This window comes from Pelmatolapia mariae, linkage group LG20 (assembly GCF_036321145.2).
Source record: "Pelmatolapia mariae isolate MD_Pm_ZW linkage group LG20, Pm_UMD_F_2, whole genome shotgun sequence".
NCBI classification, from domain to species: Eukaryota; Metazoa; Chordata; class Actinopteri; order Cichliformes; family Cichlidae; genus Pelmatolapia; species Pelmatolapia mariae.
In genome coordinates, this window is record NC_086244.1 from 18,671,299 (window position 1) to 18,687,898 (window position 16,600).

The following is a 16,600-nucleotide window of genomic DNA, read 5'->3' on the forward strand; positions in this document are numbered from 1 at the left end:
CAGATCACCTTCTACTTTCTTTAAAAGTGGGATATAGTTTAATTTAGTTAGATCTGCAAGCTTGGGAGAAACATTAATACCTAAATATTTTATCTTTTAAGTCAAACAAAGTATTTGACTGTTTTAGCCTTTCTGATTGTTTTCTAGTAACTTAATGCTTTACTATAACTCGTGTGTGTAGTTTTTTCTTTCAAACATCTTCAAAAAATGTGAAAATCAGCCAAATGACTCAACCCTTTAATGTCAAACTGTTAATACCCACCTTTGAATGTTGGCAGTGTAGTGACACACAGGTGGAATATATTATGCTGGTTGAGAACAAGTCATGAATGGTCTGGTCTCCCTACTAATAACCCCCTCCCCTTTCTTTTCAGGGACAGTACGTGCAGCCTAAATGAAGTGGAACTTGTTCAGGCATCAGACAACGCCCATGGTCGCTGCTAAGCCAACGGGAGCCAGTGCCTTGACTGTGACTCCAGCGCCGGTCGCGTTAGTCTCGGCAGACAACTCCACCGAACCAGTGAACAAGAATGATGCCTTTGACGAGATCAAAAACAAGTTCCTGAATGAAATCGACAAGATCCCACGTGAGTGCCACGCAAGCCCCAAACATCCGATCAGCCATTACCCAGTTCCCATTGATACAACTCTAAGCAATGAATTTGGAATTAGATTTTCTCTTTGTGCTGCAGGCATTTGCAGCCCTTTAATGTCTTTATTCAGTATTGATCACTGGCTGCTCTTCCTAATGGCGGAGAAATCTAATTTTCACTAGATCTAATTGCTAACCTACCACCTTTTACTAAATATATTTGGCCCAGGACGTGACAGGAGGCTTAATGATTGGTCGGTCAAATGTCACAGTATTTACTTGTAGCTTTTCTGTGTGGGTTCATCTGTACACTGGTCTGTATATGCTCCTCAGTGCCATCATGGGCCATCATCGCCATCGCCGTGGTCGCCGCTTTACTCATTCTAACATGCTGCTTCTGCATCGTCAAGAAGTGCTGTTTCAAAAAGAAGAAGAACAAGAAGGGCAAGAAGGGGAAGGGTGACATGGGAATGAAGAACCTGAAAGGTGGAGAGGTATGTTCTGCCTCAGGAGGATGTTTCCTGCCTGATATAATTTATAATTGTACTGAATATGAAGCAAGGCAAACAACAAATGTCTTTAACCTATATGTGACTATAATAATATGCCTATTATATAAAGGCTTAGGGGTGTTGTGTTTGGCATTGTAATAAAATAATAACAAAAAGCATTTTTCCATATTTTACTCGAGTAGCTTTAAAAATAATTTAGCCTGTTTGAATTGTATTGGATTTTAGGCTAGATGAAAACTTTACGATTTTGATGTTTTCTAACCCAGTTTTTCTCCACAGTTGTTAATTACATTCTTTATCCACCATGGTTAATGTTTTTTAATTTATTTTTTTCTCTTTCTTTTTTTCATTTAATGTATTTGTCATTAATGTTATTGTTGCTCTTTCTCTCACTTGTGCTTTGGGACTTGAGTGGAAAATGACAAGACTTTAACATACAGAACAGCCATTGTTTTTCTCCTCGTCCTGAAAGAGTAATTATTTAAATTACTAGTTAGTACAATGCTGTTGTTTTGGGCCTATAATTATTATTTTTTCCACAAACATGATTGATAATTTGATGCGGTGCAGTAACATATCTAAAATTGATGTTATTTTAAAACTCCAATGGACAAGATATGATTGTGCTAATGAGGGGGCTTCTCCGTCTGTCATTTTCCTCAGTCCCTACAGTGTAGCTAACTACATTTGCTGTGATTACCCTTCTTTGGTGTCTGCTGTGAGTTCAATCTCTTCCTTTGTCTCTGCTCTCCTCCTTCCTGCTTTGTGTCTTATGTGTGCTCCGTGTATCTTGACTGTGGTGGACTTCTCTGCCTACGGTAGGTCTGATAGCACGCGGCACCCCTCTCTGGCCGCTCTGTGTAAGCACAGACCAGGGCAGGGTGGGAGCGGTGGTGGGAGTGGGGTTGGGCTGGGCTGGGCTTGGAGGGGTTGGATTGCAGTGATGATGTCAATGAGTGCTATGGCTTCCTTAGTTTTTGCAAGCTTAGGTGCTGTGGGTGCTTGAGGACTCCATGGGAGCGATTAAGCTGCTTCGCAAAACCCACTGAACTGATATGCCGCACTAAATGCTATGTCTTGTATATCCAGAGATTGCAATTTTGGCATAAAAAAACAAACAAAAAAAAAAACAGAACAGACATCTGTTGTCTATGGTTTGAAATGAACATGAAACTCATCCTATGGTTGAGCCTTTGAATGATGAGTGCACTGAGCAGCTCACTAGAGATCACTAACATGCATGTGCAAGGGGTAAGCTGGATATTTGTCAAATATTAGCTGAAACTTTACCTTACTGAGAGCTTGGAGCATGTTTCCACTATTAGAGGCCTCTATTGTGTATCACGACCAAAAATACTGATGTCTTACAAATAATTCCTCTTCAAAGATTTGCTAACTTAGCTATAAAATAAATATGGTGTACCCCGGGTTGTGCAAACATGCTCCGAGTTCCACAGCAGATAAAGATGTTTGTACCCCTTGACAAAGACCAGCATATGCCCTTGCAGTAGGTACCATTGAATGGCCACAACTTGACTTGAGAGTAACTTTCCTGGATGACCCATGCTGCTGACATACTAGGTGACAGTCATTGATCCCCTCTCTCTCCCCGAAGCACTTGGGTGCCATTGAAGAGAAATGGTGGGCCAGAATGTTTGCCCACATCTTCAGTCAAATGCAAAAGCCTGATTTCAGTCGATCCAAACCTAAGGCCACATTAGTCAACCGGCTGCTTTAGTACACATTCTGCTTAATAAAAACTCAGTACTGAGCTTACATTTCAACCCATGGAGTTGAAAGGGCATTCATTCAGACGTACCATTTCTTTATCTTTGAACCCCCTCTGAAAGTTCGAGAGGAACTGCTAATTCTCAGCATGATCCCTCAGTGGATGTGTACATTTCACTTGAGACATTAATATAGATTTTTGGGGGCTTCGACGTTTAAATGAAACATCAACGCATAACCTTTACCACACTTAAGACATCACAAGATAAACCATTTACATTTACCATCAGAAATATTCTTGGATCCTGCATTGTGTGGCCTGGCATGCTTGAATGAAAAGCATTTACAACAATAAAGATACAGAATGCCACGTAGGACACTGTGTGAGAATGTGAGTGTATTTGGTTGTGTGTGTGTGTGTGTGTGTGTGTGCGCGCGTGCGTGCGTGTGTGTGTGGGGGAGATGGGTGAGTGGCGGTGTGAAGCATGCATTTAAGTCTGCATGTTCAACAGCATTTTCGGGCCATTCTAGGTAAAATAAAAAAAAAACTCTAGAGCCAGGGTATGGAGGGTAATATTGTGAGGGAAAAATACTCTAAGTACGAGATTATGCCCATAAATGTACAAAAAGATTTATTTTTTGGGTTAAAAACCCTCCACTTAGCTTCAGTTTGCAAGGTTGGGTCAATGCTCCTGCTCCTTCCGTACGTGCTGGCTGCAGTAGAGGAAATTAAATGAATCTTAGCGTCCGGATTAGAAACTTTTTAGATTAGAAATTTTGTCTCATAATCACAATAATATGATGTCTACACATTGGTAAGAAAACATATGTGGTGTGGTGAGGTCGCTCCAGCCTTGGAGAGCAAAGCGATGTGGTTCCCTGACAGGAACATTTTTTCCTGTTTAACATAAAAATTGAATGGACTTTACGACTTATAGTGCTGTGCAAAAGTCTTGAGCCACCTTTTTTGGAAAGTTGGGAAATAGGTGCATTGAGTTATTTTCAAACATCCATGATTCAGAAATTTCACAGTTTGATTCTTAAGAACATGACTTTCAGATACGGTTGATCTGCCCTAGACTTTTTTTTAGGCCTGCCACGTCTTCTTTTGTTCTCCACTTGTCCAGTTTCGTCACATTTTTAAAGGTCATGCCACATACCATCCATCCATCCATTCTCTTCCACTTATCCTTGTCAGGGTCGCAGCGGGGGCTTTAGCCTATCCCAGCTGTCTTAGGGTAGAGGGAGGGTACACGCTGGACAGGTCGTCAGTCGTTCAAGTTTTTGGATAATAGCTTTTTGGGTATAACCTGTTGGTGCAAAATGCTATTTTATGCCTATGAAACTGTTATGTTTTTTGTAGACTCAACTTAAGAAATAGAAACAGATCACATGTTGCAACTTCCTCCTTGTAACAAAGTCCCTAAAGATACAAGATAAAATTGGTTCTTTGTTAAGTTGTCTGTTATGTTTAGACACAACACTGGTTCATTCCTTGTGTTAAGTGTATTTCTTATGCTTAAATGATTCATAATTCAGTGTTAAATAGCTTAATAAACAAAAAAGAAAACAGTCCTCTGAAAATGATCAGGTGTAAAGACTGGACTGGCAGCAAATATCCAAAGAAAAACTTTGCAAGGTTCTCAGAATGCCTCGAAAATTATTGCTCAAGACCACTTTAAAGATTACAAGAAAGACTGACTCCTTGGAAGTAAAATATAAAGAAATGAGGGATGGCTCAAGTGTTTTGCACAGTTCTACAAATCACAGAATTTTCTCCCAATTCTCACGTTATCCTGTACCCCTTAGAATGGTCCTAACATGCCGTTGTATGCATCTAAGGGCGTGCGTGCGTGTGCATATGGTGGGCTTCAGTATGCTGTGTAGTGAGTGTGCGCGGTAGTGTATGCATTATCTGTGTGGATGCCCTGTTCCTTTTCCAGATCAGTAAGTAGCTGGATCTCACGAAGACGTCAGTGTTTTTTCAGGAGGGGAGCCGTAGAAAAGGAGGCCACGCTGAGAGATTATCCAGTATCTTATAGCAAAATGAAAGTTTACTTTAAGATTCATATCTTAGCAAATTGCTCTTGCTAGATTAGTCGTGACCGCCTCTAAAGATATGGGACCCTGAAGAGTCACTGGGTGTAATGTAAAAGCAAGATGCACGATAACAGAAGATTTGAATTATCTTCTTCATCATGCCCTGATTATCTCAGGAGCAGTTAAATGTCAGTAAGCTGCTGAATGTTGTTCTGGCGTGTGATTAAGTGGGACAATAATTTGCATCAGCTAGAAAATCTGGACTCTGGAATAAATTATGAAATCTTTCAATCATTCACTTAGTTACAACAGTAAGCCCAGAGTACAGTAATTGAAGCAAAGTCATAACAACAATACCAGTGTAAACACATTAATGGGATTTAAGGTTGTCAGGAGGAGATAAATGCCAGACATTAATATAGTCTGGCTTACAGTAAACCTGATTGCCAGACTGCCAATATCACCGTGGTTTGAGCAAGTATGAGAGCTTTTCATGAAGTGTCAGTAAATACTGCGTCAGTGCTTTGATCAAATCACATCTACGCCTGATAGCGCTGTCCTTCACATTCACTCAGCGAGGACACTCAGCCTCTGTTGGAAACACTGTACACGGAGCGGATTAAATAGCAAGGACACCTAGCACTGCAATGCAATAATGCAGTAGCTCTGTAATAAATGTTAACTTGTTTTTGAAAAGCATCCCATGATATCCTTTAACATGCTTGCTTTTGACATTGGCTCTTCGTTGCTGATACAGCGTTACTCTGTGTGGGATACGCCATCACAATTTTTCAGACTTTTTAAACAACTTAATATGACTCATTTGGAATGAGTCATGTTTGGGATTTGTGCAGCTGCCTGTGTGATGCTGTTCCTTCAAAGTAAAAGTCCTCTTCCCCGCTCTGTTTCTGTTTTTTTGTCCACTCCTTGTAATATCACTATTACTGGTAGCTACACAAGTGAGTCATATTAATTTGAGATTTTACAGTGACTTTAAGAAGTGAAATTGAGCCCTTCCAAGGGTTTCGCAGAGCTGTTGTACTAGATTGCATTGCAATGTAAGTTGTTCCTGTTTTTTTTGTTCACTCCTTTTCTATTTGCTTTTATTCTGTTGTTTCTCTCCTTAATCTTAATCTCTCTCTGCCCCTCTTTCTCAGTCTTTTACATAACATACACTTCTATTGAAACGACACTTGTACAACAGTTTGTAGTTCCCTGCCTTTGATTTACGCAGATTTAAAAGACTTGTAGTGTTCATGAAAAAAAAGAAAAAAGAAAAACAGCAAATGGTGTCACCCAAGAAATAGTGAAATCAAGTCAGGTTGCAACCGTGGTCATCGATGAGCAGATTGCACTAGTAACACGGTGGTAAGTGGCAGGTAGGTGCTGTGACTAACCCGACTGCTGATACCCAAGGTTTGGTGTTCAGCACAGATGGCTCCGCTGAACCGTCATCTCACTCCTTTTTCTGCCGCCCGTCCCCCCCTTCTGTCATTGCAGAAACCACAGGATGACGATGATGAAGAAGATGATGTGGAACCTGGACTGACTGGGGATGAAAAAGAAGAGGAAGTGAAGGAGAAGGAAAAGTTAGGGAAGCTGCAGTACTCAATTGATTATGACTTCCAAGAGAACAAGGCAAGTGCTTGAGTAGTTTATTTGACATTTTCTTGTCAAAATGAACTCAAAGCAGACTCTGTGAGTAGTTACTAATGTGTGAAGCATCACATGCTAAATGTTCTTTTTAGCATATCTTCTGGTGTAGTAGTTCTTAGTTGATTTGCCAAAATAAAAATGAAACCAAAATTGGGTTTTTAGTTTTAGTTCAGCCTTTCCTGCCTTAACTGCATAACTTCTTATTCCCTAGTTGACTGTGGGAATCCTGCAAGCCGCTGATCTCCTCTCCATGGACAGCGGTGGCACCTCAGATCCCTATGTGAAAGTCTTTGTCCTCCCAGACAAGAAGAAAAAGTTTGACACAAAGGTTCACAAGAAAACACTGAATCCTGTATTCAATGAGACCTTTACCTTTAAGGTATGTTACTAGCAAAAGCTAAATGGCCTTTATTAATTACTTAGTAAAACAACATGAATGTCAAGTCATTTGATGTGTGGACAGGTCCTGATAAGAGTCAGTTTCTCCTCCAATTTCCCTCTTCTGTCCTCTAGAGCTGAGCAGGTACTATGTTTCTTATTTCTTTTCAACAGTGATGAAAAGCAGCAGACACACTGAAGGTGTCTGACAAGGAGAATATGGTAGAGAATCAAATTAAAGGAGAGGGCCACCTCTGGTGCACTTTGCGTGCTGACACAGCTCTGTGAAAACAACTCAGCTTTACTTTGTCAAAGTCAGGGACAGGCAGCTCTGCTGAAGCAGCATGTTATGAAGCTCCAGGCCAGGGGCAACAGCCAATACTGGTCTGATCTAGATTTATCTGATCTTTTATACATCAAGTATCTTTTGTCATAAACCGTTAGAAATGTGTGATCATTGCTACCAGTTGAATTAAACTTAAATTAGTAAAATAGGTAAATGGGTTGTTATCTTTCAGATACCATTCCAAGAGATGGGAGGGAAGACTCTGGTAATGTCCGTTTATGACTTTGATCGCTTCTCTAAGCACGACGTCATTGGAGAGATTAAAATACCCATGAACACCCTTGACTTGGCAAAGCCAATTGAGGAGTGGAGAGACCTGGACAGTGCAGATCAAGAAGAGGTAAGAAGATTGTTACTACCTCTATCACACTGCTGATATCACTCTTTAAAAACCGGCTGTATGTCCACACAGGTGCCTCTTTACAAGGCTATTCTAAGAAAGCTCTTTAATAAAAGTCCACTTTAAGCATAAATTAAAACGAAATACTTTTTTCCCTCTGGGATTCTTGTGCAGCTCATTCAAGAGTTTGGTCTTTCCCTTTTCATTCTCCTTCAACCAGTATAGCATAGCTAAAATTTCTTTTCTGTATTTCTTCCTATGTCTCAGCAGTAATGTATGCTGTGATGCTACAGAGCTTCTTTTCCACTGTAATTATTTCTTGCTGATATTTTATTAACTTTGGATACATCAGCTATATAGATAGTATTAAAAATAAAGTAATGGCAGCAGGAATTATTCTTAATGAACATGCTTACTTAAAATGTTATATAAATGACACAGTTTATGTATTTTTGCAAAGAAAAGGTTCTGCTTCAGATCTGCTTTAACTTTCTCTCCTCCTGCCTCGTCCTCACAGCCGGAGAAGCTGGGTGACATTTGCATCTCCCTGCGTTATGTCCCCACTGCCGGCAAACTCACCATCTGTATTCTGGAGGCCAAGAACCTCAAGAAAATGGATGTGGGTGGATTGTCAGGTGGGCTCCTCTCTCTCTATATATATATACTGTACTAAGCTTAAATATTTTATTCCTTATTAATTTCTTTGGAGCAAAGAGACATTTACGTGTAGCAAACTGCATTGTGCGGAGGAGAGAGCATGTGAGCACAGCCATTAGGTTGGTTCTGCTCTGCTCACGTGCTGACGCTGCAGTACTCACCATGCAGCAACCCTCACGTCTTCTGGGTTCAGCGTTGGCCCCATCTGTTGGTGCATTAAAGCAGTGCGACTAAAGCATGCATGTGCGAGGGATTTCTGTCAGCCTCTATCGTGATTTTCCTCTGTTTTTGTTTTCAGATCCATACGTGAAAATCAACCTTTTGCAGAATGGAAAGAGGCTGAAGAAGAAGAAGACGACAGTGAAAAAGAACACTTTGAATCCTTATTACAATGAGTCCTTCAGCTTTGAGATCCCTCTTGAGCAAATGCAGGTAAGGATGCGGAATAGTCCTGTCAAATCTTTAACGTTTAGCAGGTGCAGAAAGAGTAACATTGCCAGGGGCGTAATTTCCAGGGGGGTTAGGGGGGTTATGACCCCCCCAATAATCAGACCCAACCAATATAACCCCCCCAATAAAATTATAAATTATCTTGCATAAATAGGCTGTTGATTTTCTTTACTCATTTCAGGTATTACCAGCAAAATAGTTGCATGTTTAATCATCTGGGAATTTACCCAGAGATCTGGGAATTTACCCCCCCAATGTTCAGCACAAAGTTACGCTAATGAACACTGCATCCTGTCGACACATGCTGTTTAACGAGCTTTATATAAATGTTGTCTATCAAGTAATCTGTGATCAAGCATACCACGAACGACTGTGTGGCAGTTATATTTATATGAAATTGTCACTATCCCAAATTGCCTTTTATTTTATGAGAACATGATGTGGTATTTTCCAGTTAAGCGAGTATGTAAATCAACCTGTGTATACAGGCTTTCTAATTTTCAGGCCTTTCATGAAATTTATGATGGTATTTGTAGTTTTCAGCTCATGGTAATGATCACAAAAATTTAAAAGTCATTCTAGCATTTTATTGAAATAAGGTGTAAATCAATGTGTAGTGCCATCTCTTGCAAATATAAAGAGAATTTCATGAGTAATAAAAATGCACTCTGGCTTTAAATATACTCTTGAGTTTTCCTGCAGCAGCCTTATTTGGGTCTGGTATGACTGGTAGCTTATGGTGGCATTTATTAGAAAACTTCATGATCCATCTCTGCTTTTTTATTGATGCAATGCTCTTGCTTTTTATAGACTGGAAGATTAACGCCATGCTTGTATCTGTCTGGTAAACTTGAGACTACCACTTACAGCCAGTTAGCATAGCTTAATGTAGAGTCTTTAAGTTAAGTTGCTGCCATCGCTGCTGTTGTAGTGAAGTAGAGTACACAAGAAGTGGGATCAGTGCGATGATTATTGAGCTTTAGAGGTACTGGACATCTTATATTTCATGTACAGACATAAGAGTGATTTCAATCTTCTCATCTAACTTTATTCAAACAATGAAAACCACCACACTAACACCCATTTATTATCACTTGTGACCAAAGTGACCACTGACCATGCAAACATATTTTTATCATGTGAAAAAGAAAGTTGTCATGTGACTCTATGATGAAAATGTTTTTTTCATGACTGTCACATGTTACTGTATGTTATAAAATAGAAGTTAAATGTACTTTAGCACCAAAAACATTGTATATGATGACTGTCTGTGGTATGTAGGACGCTATACACTAAGCATTGCTCATACTTTGCAGAAAGCATAAACACCCCCCAGGCTTCTGACACCAGTAACCAATTAAAACATCTTTCAGTAACGTCAGATTTCTACAGTCTACTTCAGATTTTGTAATCCTTTCTTCCTGCTCTCCCAGAAAATCCAAGCTGTGATCACAGTGCTGGATTACGACAAGATTGGCAAGAATGATGCCATTGGGAAGATCTGGGTAGGAAGCAAGTCCACAGGGGCTGGGCTGAAACACTGGTCCGACATGCTGGCCAACCCCCGTCGCCCCATTGCCCAGTGGCATCCACTGCAGCCAGAAGAAGAGGTGGATGCCGCCCTCGCAGCCCTGAATGCCAAGAAGTAAACCCACCTACACCATCTCCACACCTACCCACCCATGCATTTCCCACCATTTCCCAGTGTATATTCCAGAAAAACACCCCAACTGCACATCTGCTCCCCTCTCCACATTTTTTCCCTTCTCCTCCTTCCTCCCCCACTGCCACCCTTCAAAAGATCCACTGATACCATTTGACATGAAGGGAAATATAGTTTAAAAAAAGCATCATGTTATATAAAATCATGCCACTAAAAAAAGAAGATAAGTTACAGGATGGACAGATGCTCCGTTGATTTCCTTTAGATCTATTTTTGTATTGGGGTTGTGGTTCCATTATATTATAAGAATACATAGTAGAATATGAAGAAGGGTAAGAGTGCTATATGGGAATCTGGTCATAGAGGGGATAAAACATACAACATTCACTCATATTGTACTTCTTATCTTTTCCCTTTAGTGACACGTGTTGCTTAGAATAGAGCTTAATAATAAAATGCTTTATACTGCCATATGATAGAGAAATAACACAAGCAGGTTCATTCCTTAGGTGTATTGTGCACCATGTTCCACACCTGCCAGTTATCATACTAGATGATTCTGTTAGTTTAAAGTACATTCCTAGAGGTGGGTAGCAAAGTAGGGATAGACACATATCCAGTTACCCACAAACACACTGCCTTTTTGATTAGTTACCCTTCCGCCCATCGTCTCAGGAAAACTGAGAGGAAAGTGAAACTCCATGCCTTTTTTTCTAAACGGGTTATTATTATTCTGATACTCAAGTAGACGAGAAAAATATTCAATTCAAGATCTTTTTGAGGGACCCAAGGCTCACGAGTAGTGTTAGTTTATCCTTAAAGTGGTGTGTCAGGGGAGAGGGAGGGAATAATGGATTTGGAGTAAAAAAGGGTATTTGTGTATATATTTTTTTCCACCGTGCAAAAAGGCTGCATCTGTCATCGGAACAACAAGCGTGGAAATATCAGAGCAGGTACAACAAAGACTGATTCCAAGCACCAATGACATGATATTTACAAGGTGTCGATTACCGCCTGCAGTCTACCACCTCCCCTCCCAACGCCTCTGATTCTGTATCTCACTTGTTCAGTGCTACTGCCATTAGTCATGGACTTGACACAAGGGTTTTACTTCAAAGGAATCCCTATAACCGTCTTACAGTCATAAAGGAGACAAGCCTTCCAAGTAACAAAATAAGCAATTTTCAACTACCAGGGACGCCTTCCAGTTAGCAGTGTTGTTCTCTTCATTTCTTTCTTTCCCCTGTTTTTTTTTTATCTCTTTTTCCTTTTATCTCAGTTCCTTTTTTCTATTTGACTTCAAACATTTTTATTCCTTAAGCACTTTAAATCAAAATCTTACATTTAAGTACACTTAGAAACCAGAGCTTTAATCATTTATGTTAGTAGTTACTGCTAGCTGTAATAAAGGAAAAACAAACAGACAGCAAGACAGTGATTGACTTTTTTTGTTGTTGTTGTTGTTTTTGTTGCTTTTTTTTTGCCTCAGCTTTTTGCGTATGCGTTTTAATTGTTTGGATATTATATTTCTCACTTGATTGCAAGGGTGTGGTCTGGAAGAAGGCACTGATCCATGTGTATTTTATACACAGCTTACCAAACTGTTGAATATAATTGCACTATCGGGTATTTTTCTGTTCTGTGGTAAAACTGTTCTTTGATCTGTGTAGTTTTTCTGTGATAAAATGTTGTGAGATTGAATTTTTTCTGTGGCACCATGTGGCATGCCAAACGGGTCTCCTCATATAAATGAACCTGATAATAACAGAGAGATCCTTCAGTTTAATGCATTTCTTAACAGAATGTTTTAGGTCCAGTATAGAGAGCCAAAGTGTTGCATAAAAAAAATTAATTTAAAGTAAAACGTTAGAGGTCCTGCTGAAAAATTAAAAGTGCAGATATTTTAAATCTTTTTAGCTTATTTTGTCCAAATCTATAAACTGAACCAGGGCACACCTTAAAAATATTTTTTAAGTTTCTGCAGTCTAAAAACTGCAGCTTGAATCATACATGAGGTACCCACAGTCCTCAGCTTGACAAGCCCAACACAGATGTCTAAGAATGATATGATATTGTGCATATTTTGGCTGTACAAGTTTTGGGATCACTTTGGCTCTCTATGTTTGTATATTAATATTCTGTTGAAGAGAAATATTAGGAATGAACAAAGCCCAAACTCATCAAGCCTGAATAAAGCAGAAAAGGCTCCTGATATGTGTAGAGTGTTTGGAACCCAATACACTTCCTTGCTGAGCTAGCTATGAATAAAAAAAACAAACAAACAAATAAAAAGAGCAAATCCTGCTGTCTGAAAGCACCAACGGCAAAAGCTACCCATTAACTGTGTGCAATATAAGTCAATGTAAAGTAAATGCGGTCGGCTTTTTAGACATCACCACAGCTTTTTGGGAATTTAATGAATGTTGGAAATCAGACGTTTTTCTTTCAAACTTTGACAGGAGTTGAGTTTTTCATGTCCCATCATTCTTTTCTTCAGTTAACGAAAACAACACTAAAGAAAAGGCAACACGGAAGCAATCAAGCAACCCATTGGTGTGTAGTTTTGCCTATATACATAGTTCATACACGTTGATACTGCATGTTTATACAAAATACTGTACATAAGAGCATGTTTTAGAGACGAAGCAAAAATATCTCGTGTACGTAAATGGGTGTCATTTGTCATTTTAATAACACGACGAAGGGAAAAAAGATGCACTGTATATTTTCTAAAATGAAACAAATATGTATTTATTTTCCATGAGGGTCACTGGAGAGAATGTCATACAGATATTAGAGTAATATTACTAATAAGATCCTTTCCACGCCTGAAATTCTTAAGCAAGTGTGTCGTCCAGTACTGTGTGTGAGTTCATGTAGGATGAAAATGTAGCCGCATGCTTGCTATCTAATTCTGTGTGATCAGAATTTTTATTTTTATTTTTTATCTGCCATCTGTTTTGTTTCAGCACCTTTCTGAAGGCCAATATTTGACACATTTCTGAATTTTAATTGCTATTGCTTTTTTTTTATTTCAAAAAATGTATTTAGGGTTTTTAATGTTTGGGAAAGGGGATCTCCAAGTCTAAGATATAAGCAGTTTCTAATAGCAGATTTGACACAGTGTGATTCTGAAATAACTTATTAGAAAAGGCTGAATAAATGTGCAATTTGTAGGTGGATTGTAGGAGTCAGTTTTCTGCCAGCACTGACCAAGAAAGATGTCTGTTGGATCATATCTTTATAGAAAATACATTTCCTGGGGCCAAAAGACAAATAGTTCCATTCCAGTGAACGCGAATGACTTGGAATCCCTTTTTGTCTCTTCTTTACTTGGAAGTTTTTACTTTTCTCTTCTATTTAAATGACCTGAAATACTTCACGGCTGTGTCTCTTTTGCTGTGTTTATTATACAATACGTGTACATGTATACAAGATAAACGAATAAGATAAAACTAAAGCCATAAAACTCAAGCACTAACTCTTTAGAGCTCAGCTGAGTAGCTAGAGTTTATTTATGAAGAAAAAAATCTGACATGTCTTCATTTTCCTTGGCCAGTGTTTCTCTTTTACATTCCTTTCAGAGGTCTTTGTTCATTAAGAGGGCAAAAATCCATTTAATGTATATGTGAGCATTGAGAACAGTTGTGAGTTTAGTAGAGTGAGTGTGTCTTTTTCTACTTTCGGAGCTGTTGATGTCCTTGTTTCATAGAGGTAGCTGATTTTCCAGTATTGTGATTAGTAATGTATATGCCTTGTTTTGATAGTATAAATAATAGATATGACATCACAATAGATTCTCAATAATAACGCTAAGAATTATATATATATATATATACGAGAGCGTGTTCTATACTTGGGCTGAGTGCAATTTATGAACCAAACTGGGTCACTCTTCTAGTTTCTCTTCTTCCAGTTTAGCAGAGTTTAGAATGTACTGGTGACTACATGTACAATTAATCAGAAGTTACCCTTGTTTTTGTTGTTTTCTTTTTATTTCTTTTCATTTTTTTTTATTTGAGCAAACTGCTCAAGCAACAAAAATGAGAGCAAAAACTGAGAAACTTAATAGTGGAACCCAAGTTTTAACCCTGAATCCCTCCCATAGAACTATGCATAGAGTTATGATTTTCACAGGCACATGGCAGAAAAAATCATTTTGATGTCATGCACGTAAAATTAACTGAAAGAAATAGTTTCACATTTTGGGAAATGACTTGCCAGTTTGCAGAGAGTTTGAAAAGACAACTGATTCCACAGTCCAGACTAAAATATGAAGCTTGTGTTATTTAGTCATCCTGAAATCAGTTGTTGATGGAACAAAAAAACACTCCCCTAGTTTGTTTTATTCCTTTTTTTTTCTTTTCTGTCTTTGAATATTTTAAACAGTGTTATTATGTGTTACTTTGTGAGCTTTAGTGGTGCTAGTAGGCATATTTTCTTACTTCGAGTGAGGCAACCTCTTTTTCCAGTCTTTGTGCTGAGCTTTATACTTAAAAAAGCAAAAAAAAAAAACCAATGACACAGGGGTGGTGTCAGCCAATCAATATTAGGCAAGAGCATGAGCAAGGTTTCCAAGTGTGGAACTATTCCTTTAAGTTCACCTCAATCCTGCCAGATCTGTCAAACTGCCACATCTGTTCTGGCAACAATCTGCAGTGTGTTGTGTGACGCTACACATTGTCTAATGCAATATAGTTTTTACTCACTGTCCCGTTAACGCTATAGACTGTGACCAAATGATGCACTGAGAATAATTTAAACACAAAATTTCAGCGCATTTCTAAAAATACTGCCACTACCTGATTACGGTTGCCTGCACTCATCACCACTGTTTGAATCTGCAAAGCCACAATAACAGTACACGCAGAGCAGTGACAAACACTTCAGATGATGAGGCAAAGGTGATTACAGGTAAATCTATAGCACACTTTAGAGATATATTTTTGGTTTTTTTTAGTACCTTTTAGCATGACCGCTGGACAAGTTCTATGGGGGACTGGGAGTTGTGTGTATTTGGGTATGTGGGAAAAAAAGATGAGGTGTATGCCCTTTAGCAGACACGGTGCAAAACCACAGCACTGGATTATACAATATACAGTACAGGTCTGCATGCATGGGACACATTACTCATTCGTAAATGTGCATCTTTGTGCGTTTGACTGTAATGGTCAAACAACAGTCTTAGTTGTGTTTTAAACCTGGAATTTAATCTGTTCTCTTACTGGTTGTGTAACTGTGTAATATCTTTATGCACATCCGCATCTGAAACTGTGTGCTCTTTCAGCTGTGCAGACAGCTTCAGAGCACCGGTCACACAGTTGTGGTTTGTTTGTTTTATTCGATTTTTCTGCAAACGCTGGGATTTAAAAAGGGAAACCATCCAAAGTTCAGCAGATCTTTTACCACCTTGTCAAAATGTGTCGAGGAGCCTCTCAGCGGGTAAAAACGCCACTTTGAAACATGATGTCTTGTCTCCTCTATTACTCGCTGTACTTCTCCTTTGTATTCTTGTGCATATGTGTAATCACTTCTTCTGCCATTTAATTTTCTGTGATGTATGCCTTTAATGTAGAATATAGAGATGTGCCACCAAACTCTGTCACATTTGCTTTCTCATTGCCTCTTTGTCTCGTTTACGTGTAACCAACCATGTACCGTCGGTTTCATGATGCTGAATAGGAAGCAGGCTCACTGATTTCTCCACTGAAACTGCTTTTGCTGAGCGTAAAGAATGCCGGCCTTCATGTTTACAACATGGACATACTGTATACTGCCAAACATGCAGGAGCGTACCAAACTCCCCTCTTGAGCGCTTAGTCCTCCACCCCTCATCCCTGATGCAACTGTATTCTCAAGACTCTTCTTTTCCCTTTTTATTTTCACCTCTTTCTCTTCATCCTCTTTTAAAGCATCAGAGGACAGTCAGGTTGTGTCCTCTAGCCGTGTTTCTTCGTGTCTAGTGTCGTGGTGCGCGTGTTCATGTCAGTACTTGTGCCTACTGTGGATCGCATGCTTTAGCCCTTGACTGGACACAAACGTTGCTCACAAACTCCTCTTGACCCTTATGTGGACAAACGTTGGGGATCCTTATAAAGTTATCAAGGGAACCAAATAACTTATTACAAATTTATCATATGTGTTAACAGTTCTGTAAAAACAAATAGGAAATAAAGGCCTTTTAATTACCATGACTTGTTTGTATTTAATACGCAGTTCCTCTTCCTCTGTTCGTTGT

At 39.1% G+C, this 16,600-nt stretch overlaps 1 protein-coding gene across 7 annotated transcripts in view; it reads left to right on the forward strand.

The window, feature by feature from the left end:
- The window catches only part of LOC134619537 (synaptotagmin-2-like), a 68,286-nt gene extending 51,730 nt beyond the window's left edge, over positions 1-16,556 (forward strand). For 6 of the 7 annotated variants that reach the window (XM_063465413.1, XM_063465412.1, XM_063465410.1 and 3 more), the window contains 8 exons: positions 375-587; positions 926-1,086; positions 6,373-6,510; positions 6,740-6,907; positions 7,425-7,592; positions 8,110-8,227; positions 8,548-8,681; positions 10,133-16,556. In XM_063465413.1, the coding sequence (XP_063321483.1) occupies positions 395-587; positions 926-1,086; positions 6,373-6,510; positions 6,740-6,907; positions 7,425-7,592; positions 8,110-8,227; positions 8,548-8,681; positions 10,133-10,348 (1,296 nt within the window). In that variant the 5' untranslated portion in view covers positions 375-394 and the 3' untranslated portion in view covers positions 10,349-16,556. The remainder of the gene's footprint in view (positions 1-374; positions 588-925; positions 1,087-6,372; positions 6,511-6,739; positions 6,908-7,424; positions 7,593-8,109; positions 8,228-8,547; positions 8,682-10,132) is intronic. The other variant, XM_063465417.1, reaches the window with a different exon arrangement.
- Positions 16,557-16,600: the final 44 nt, after the last annotated feature.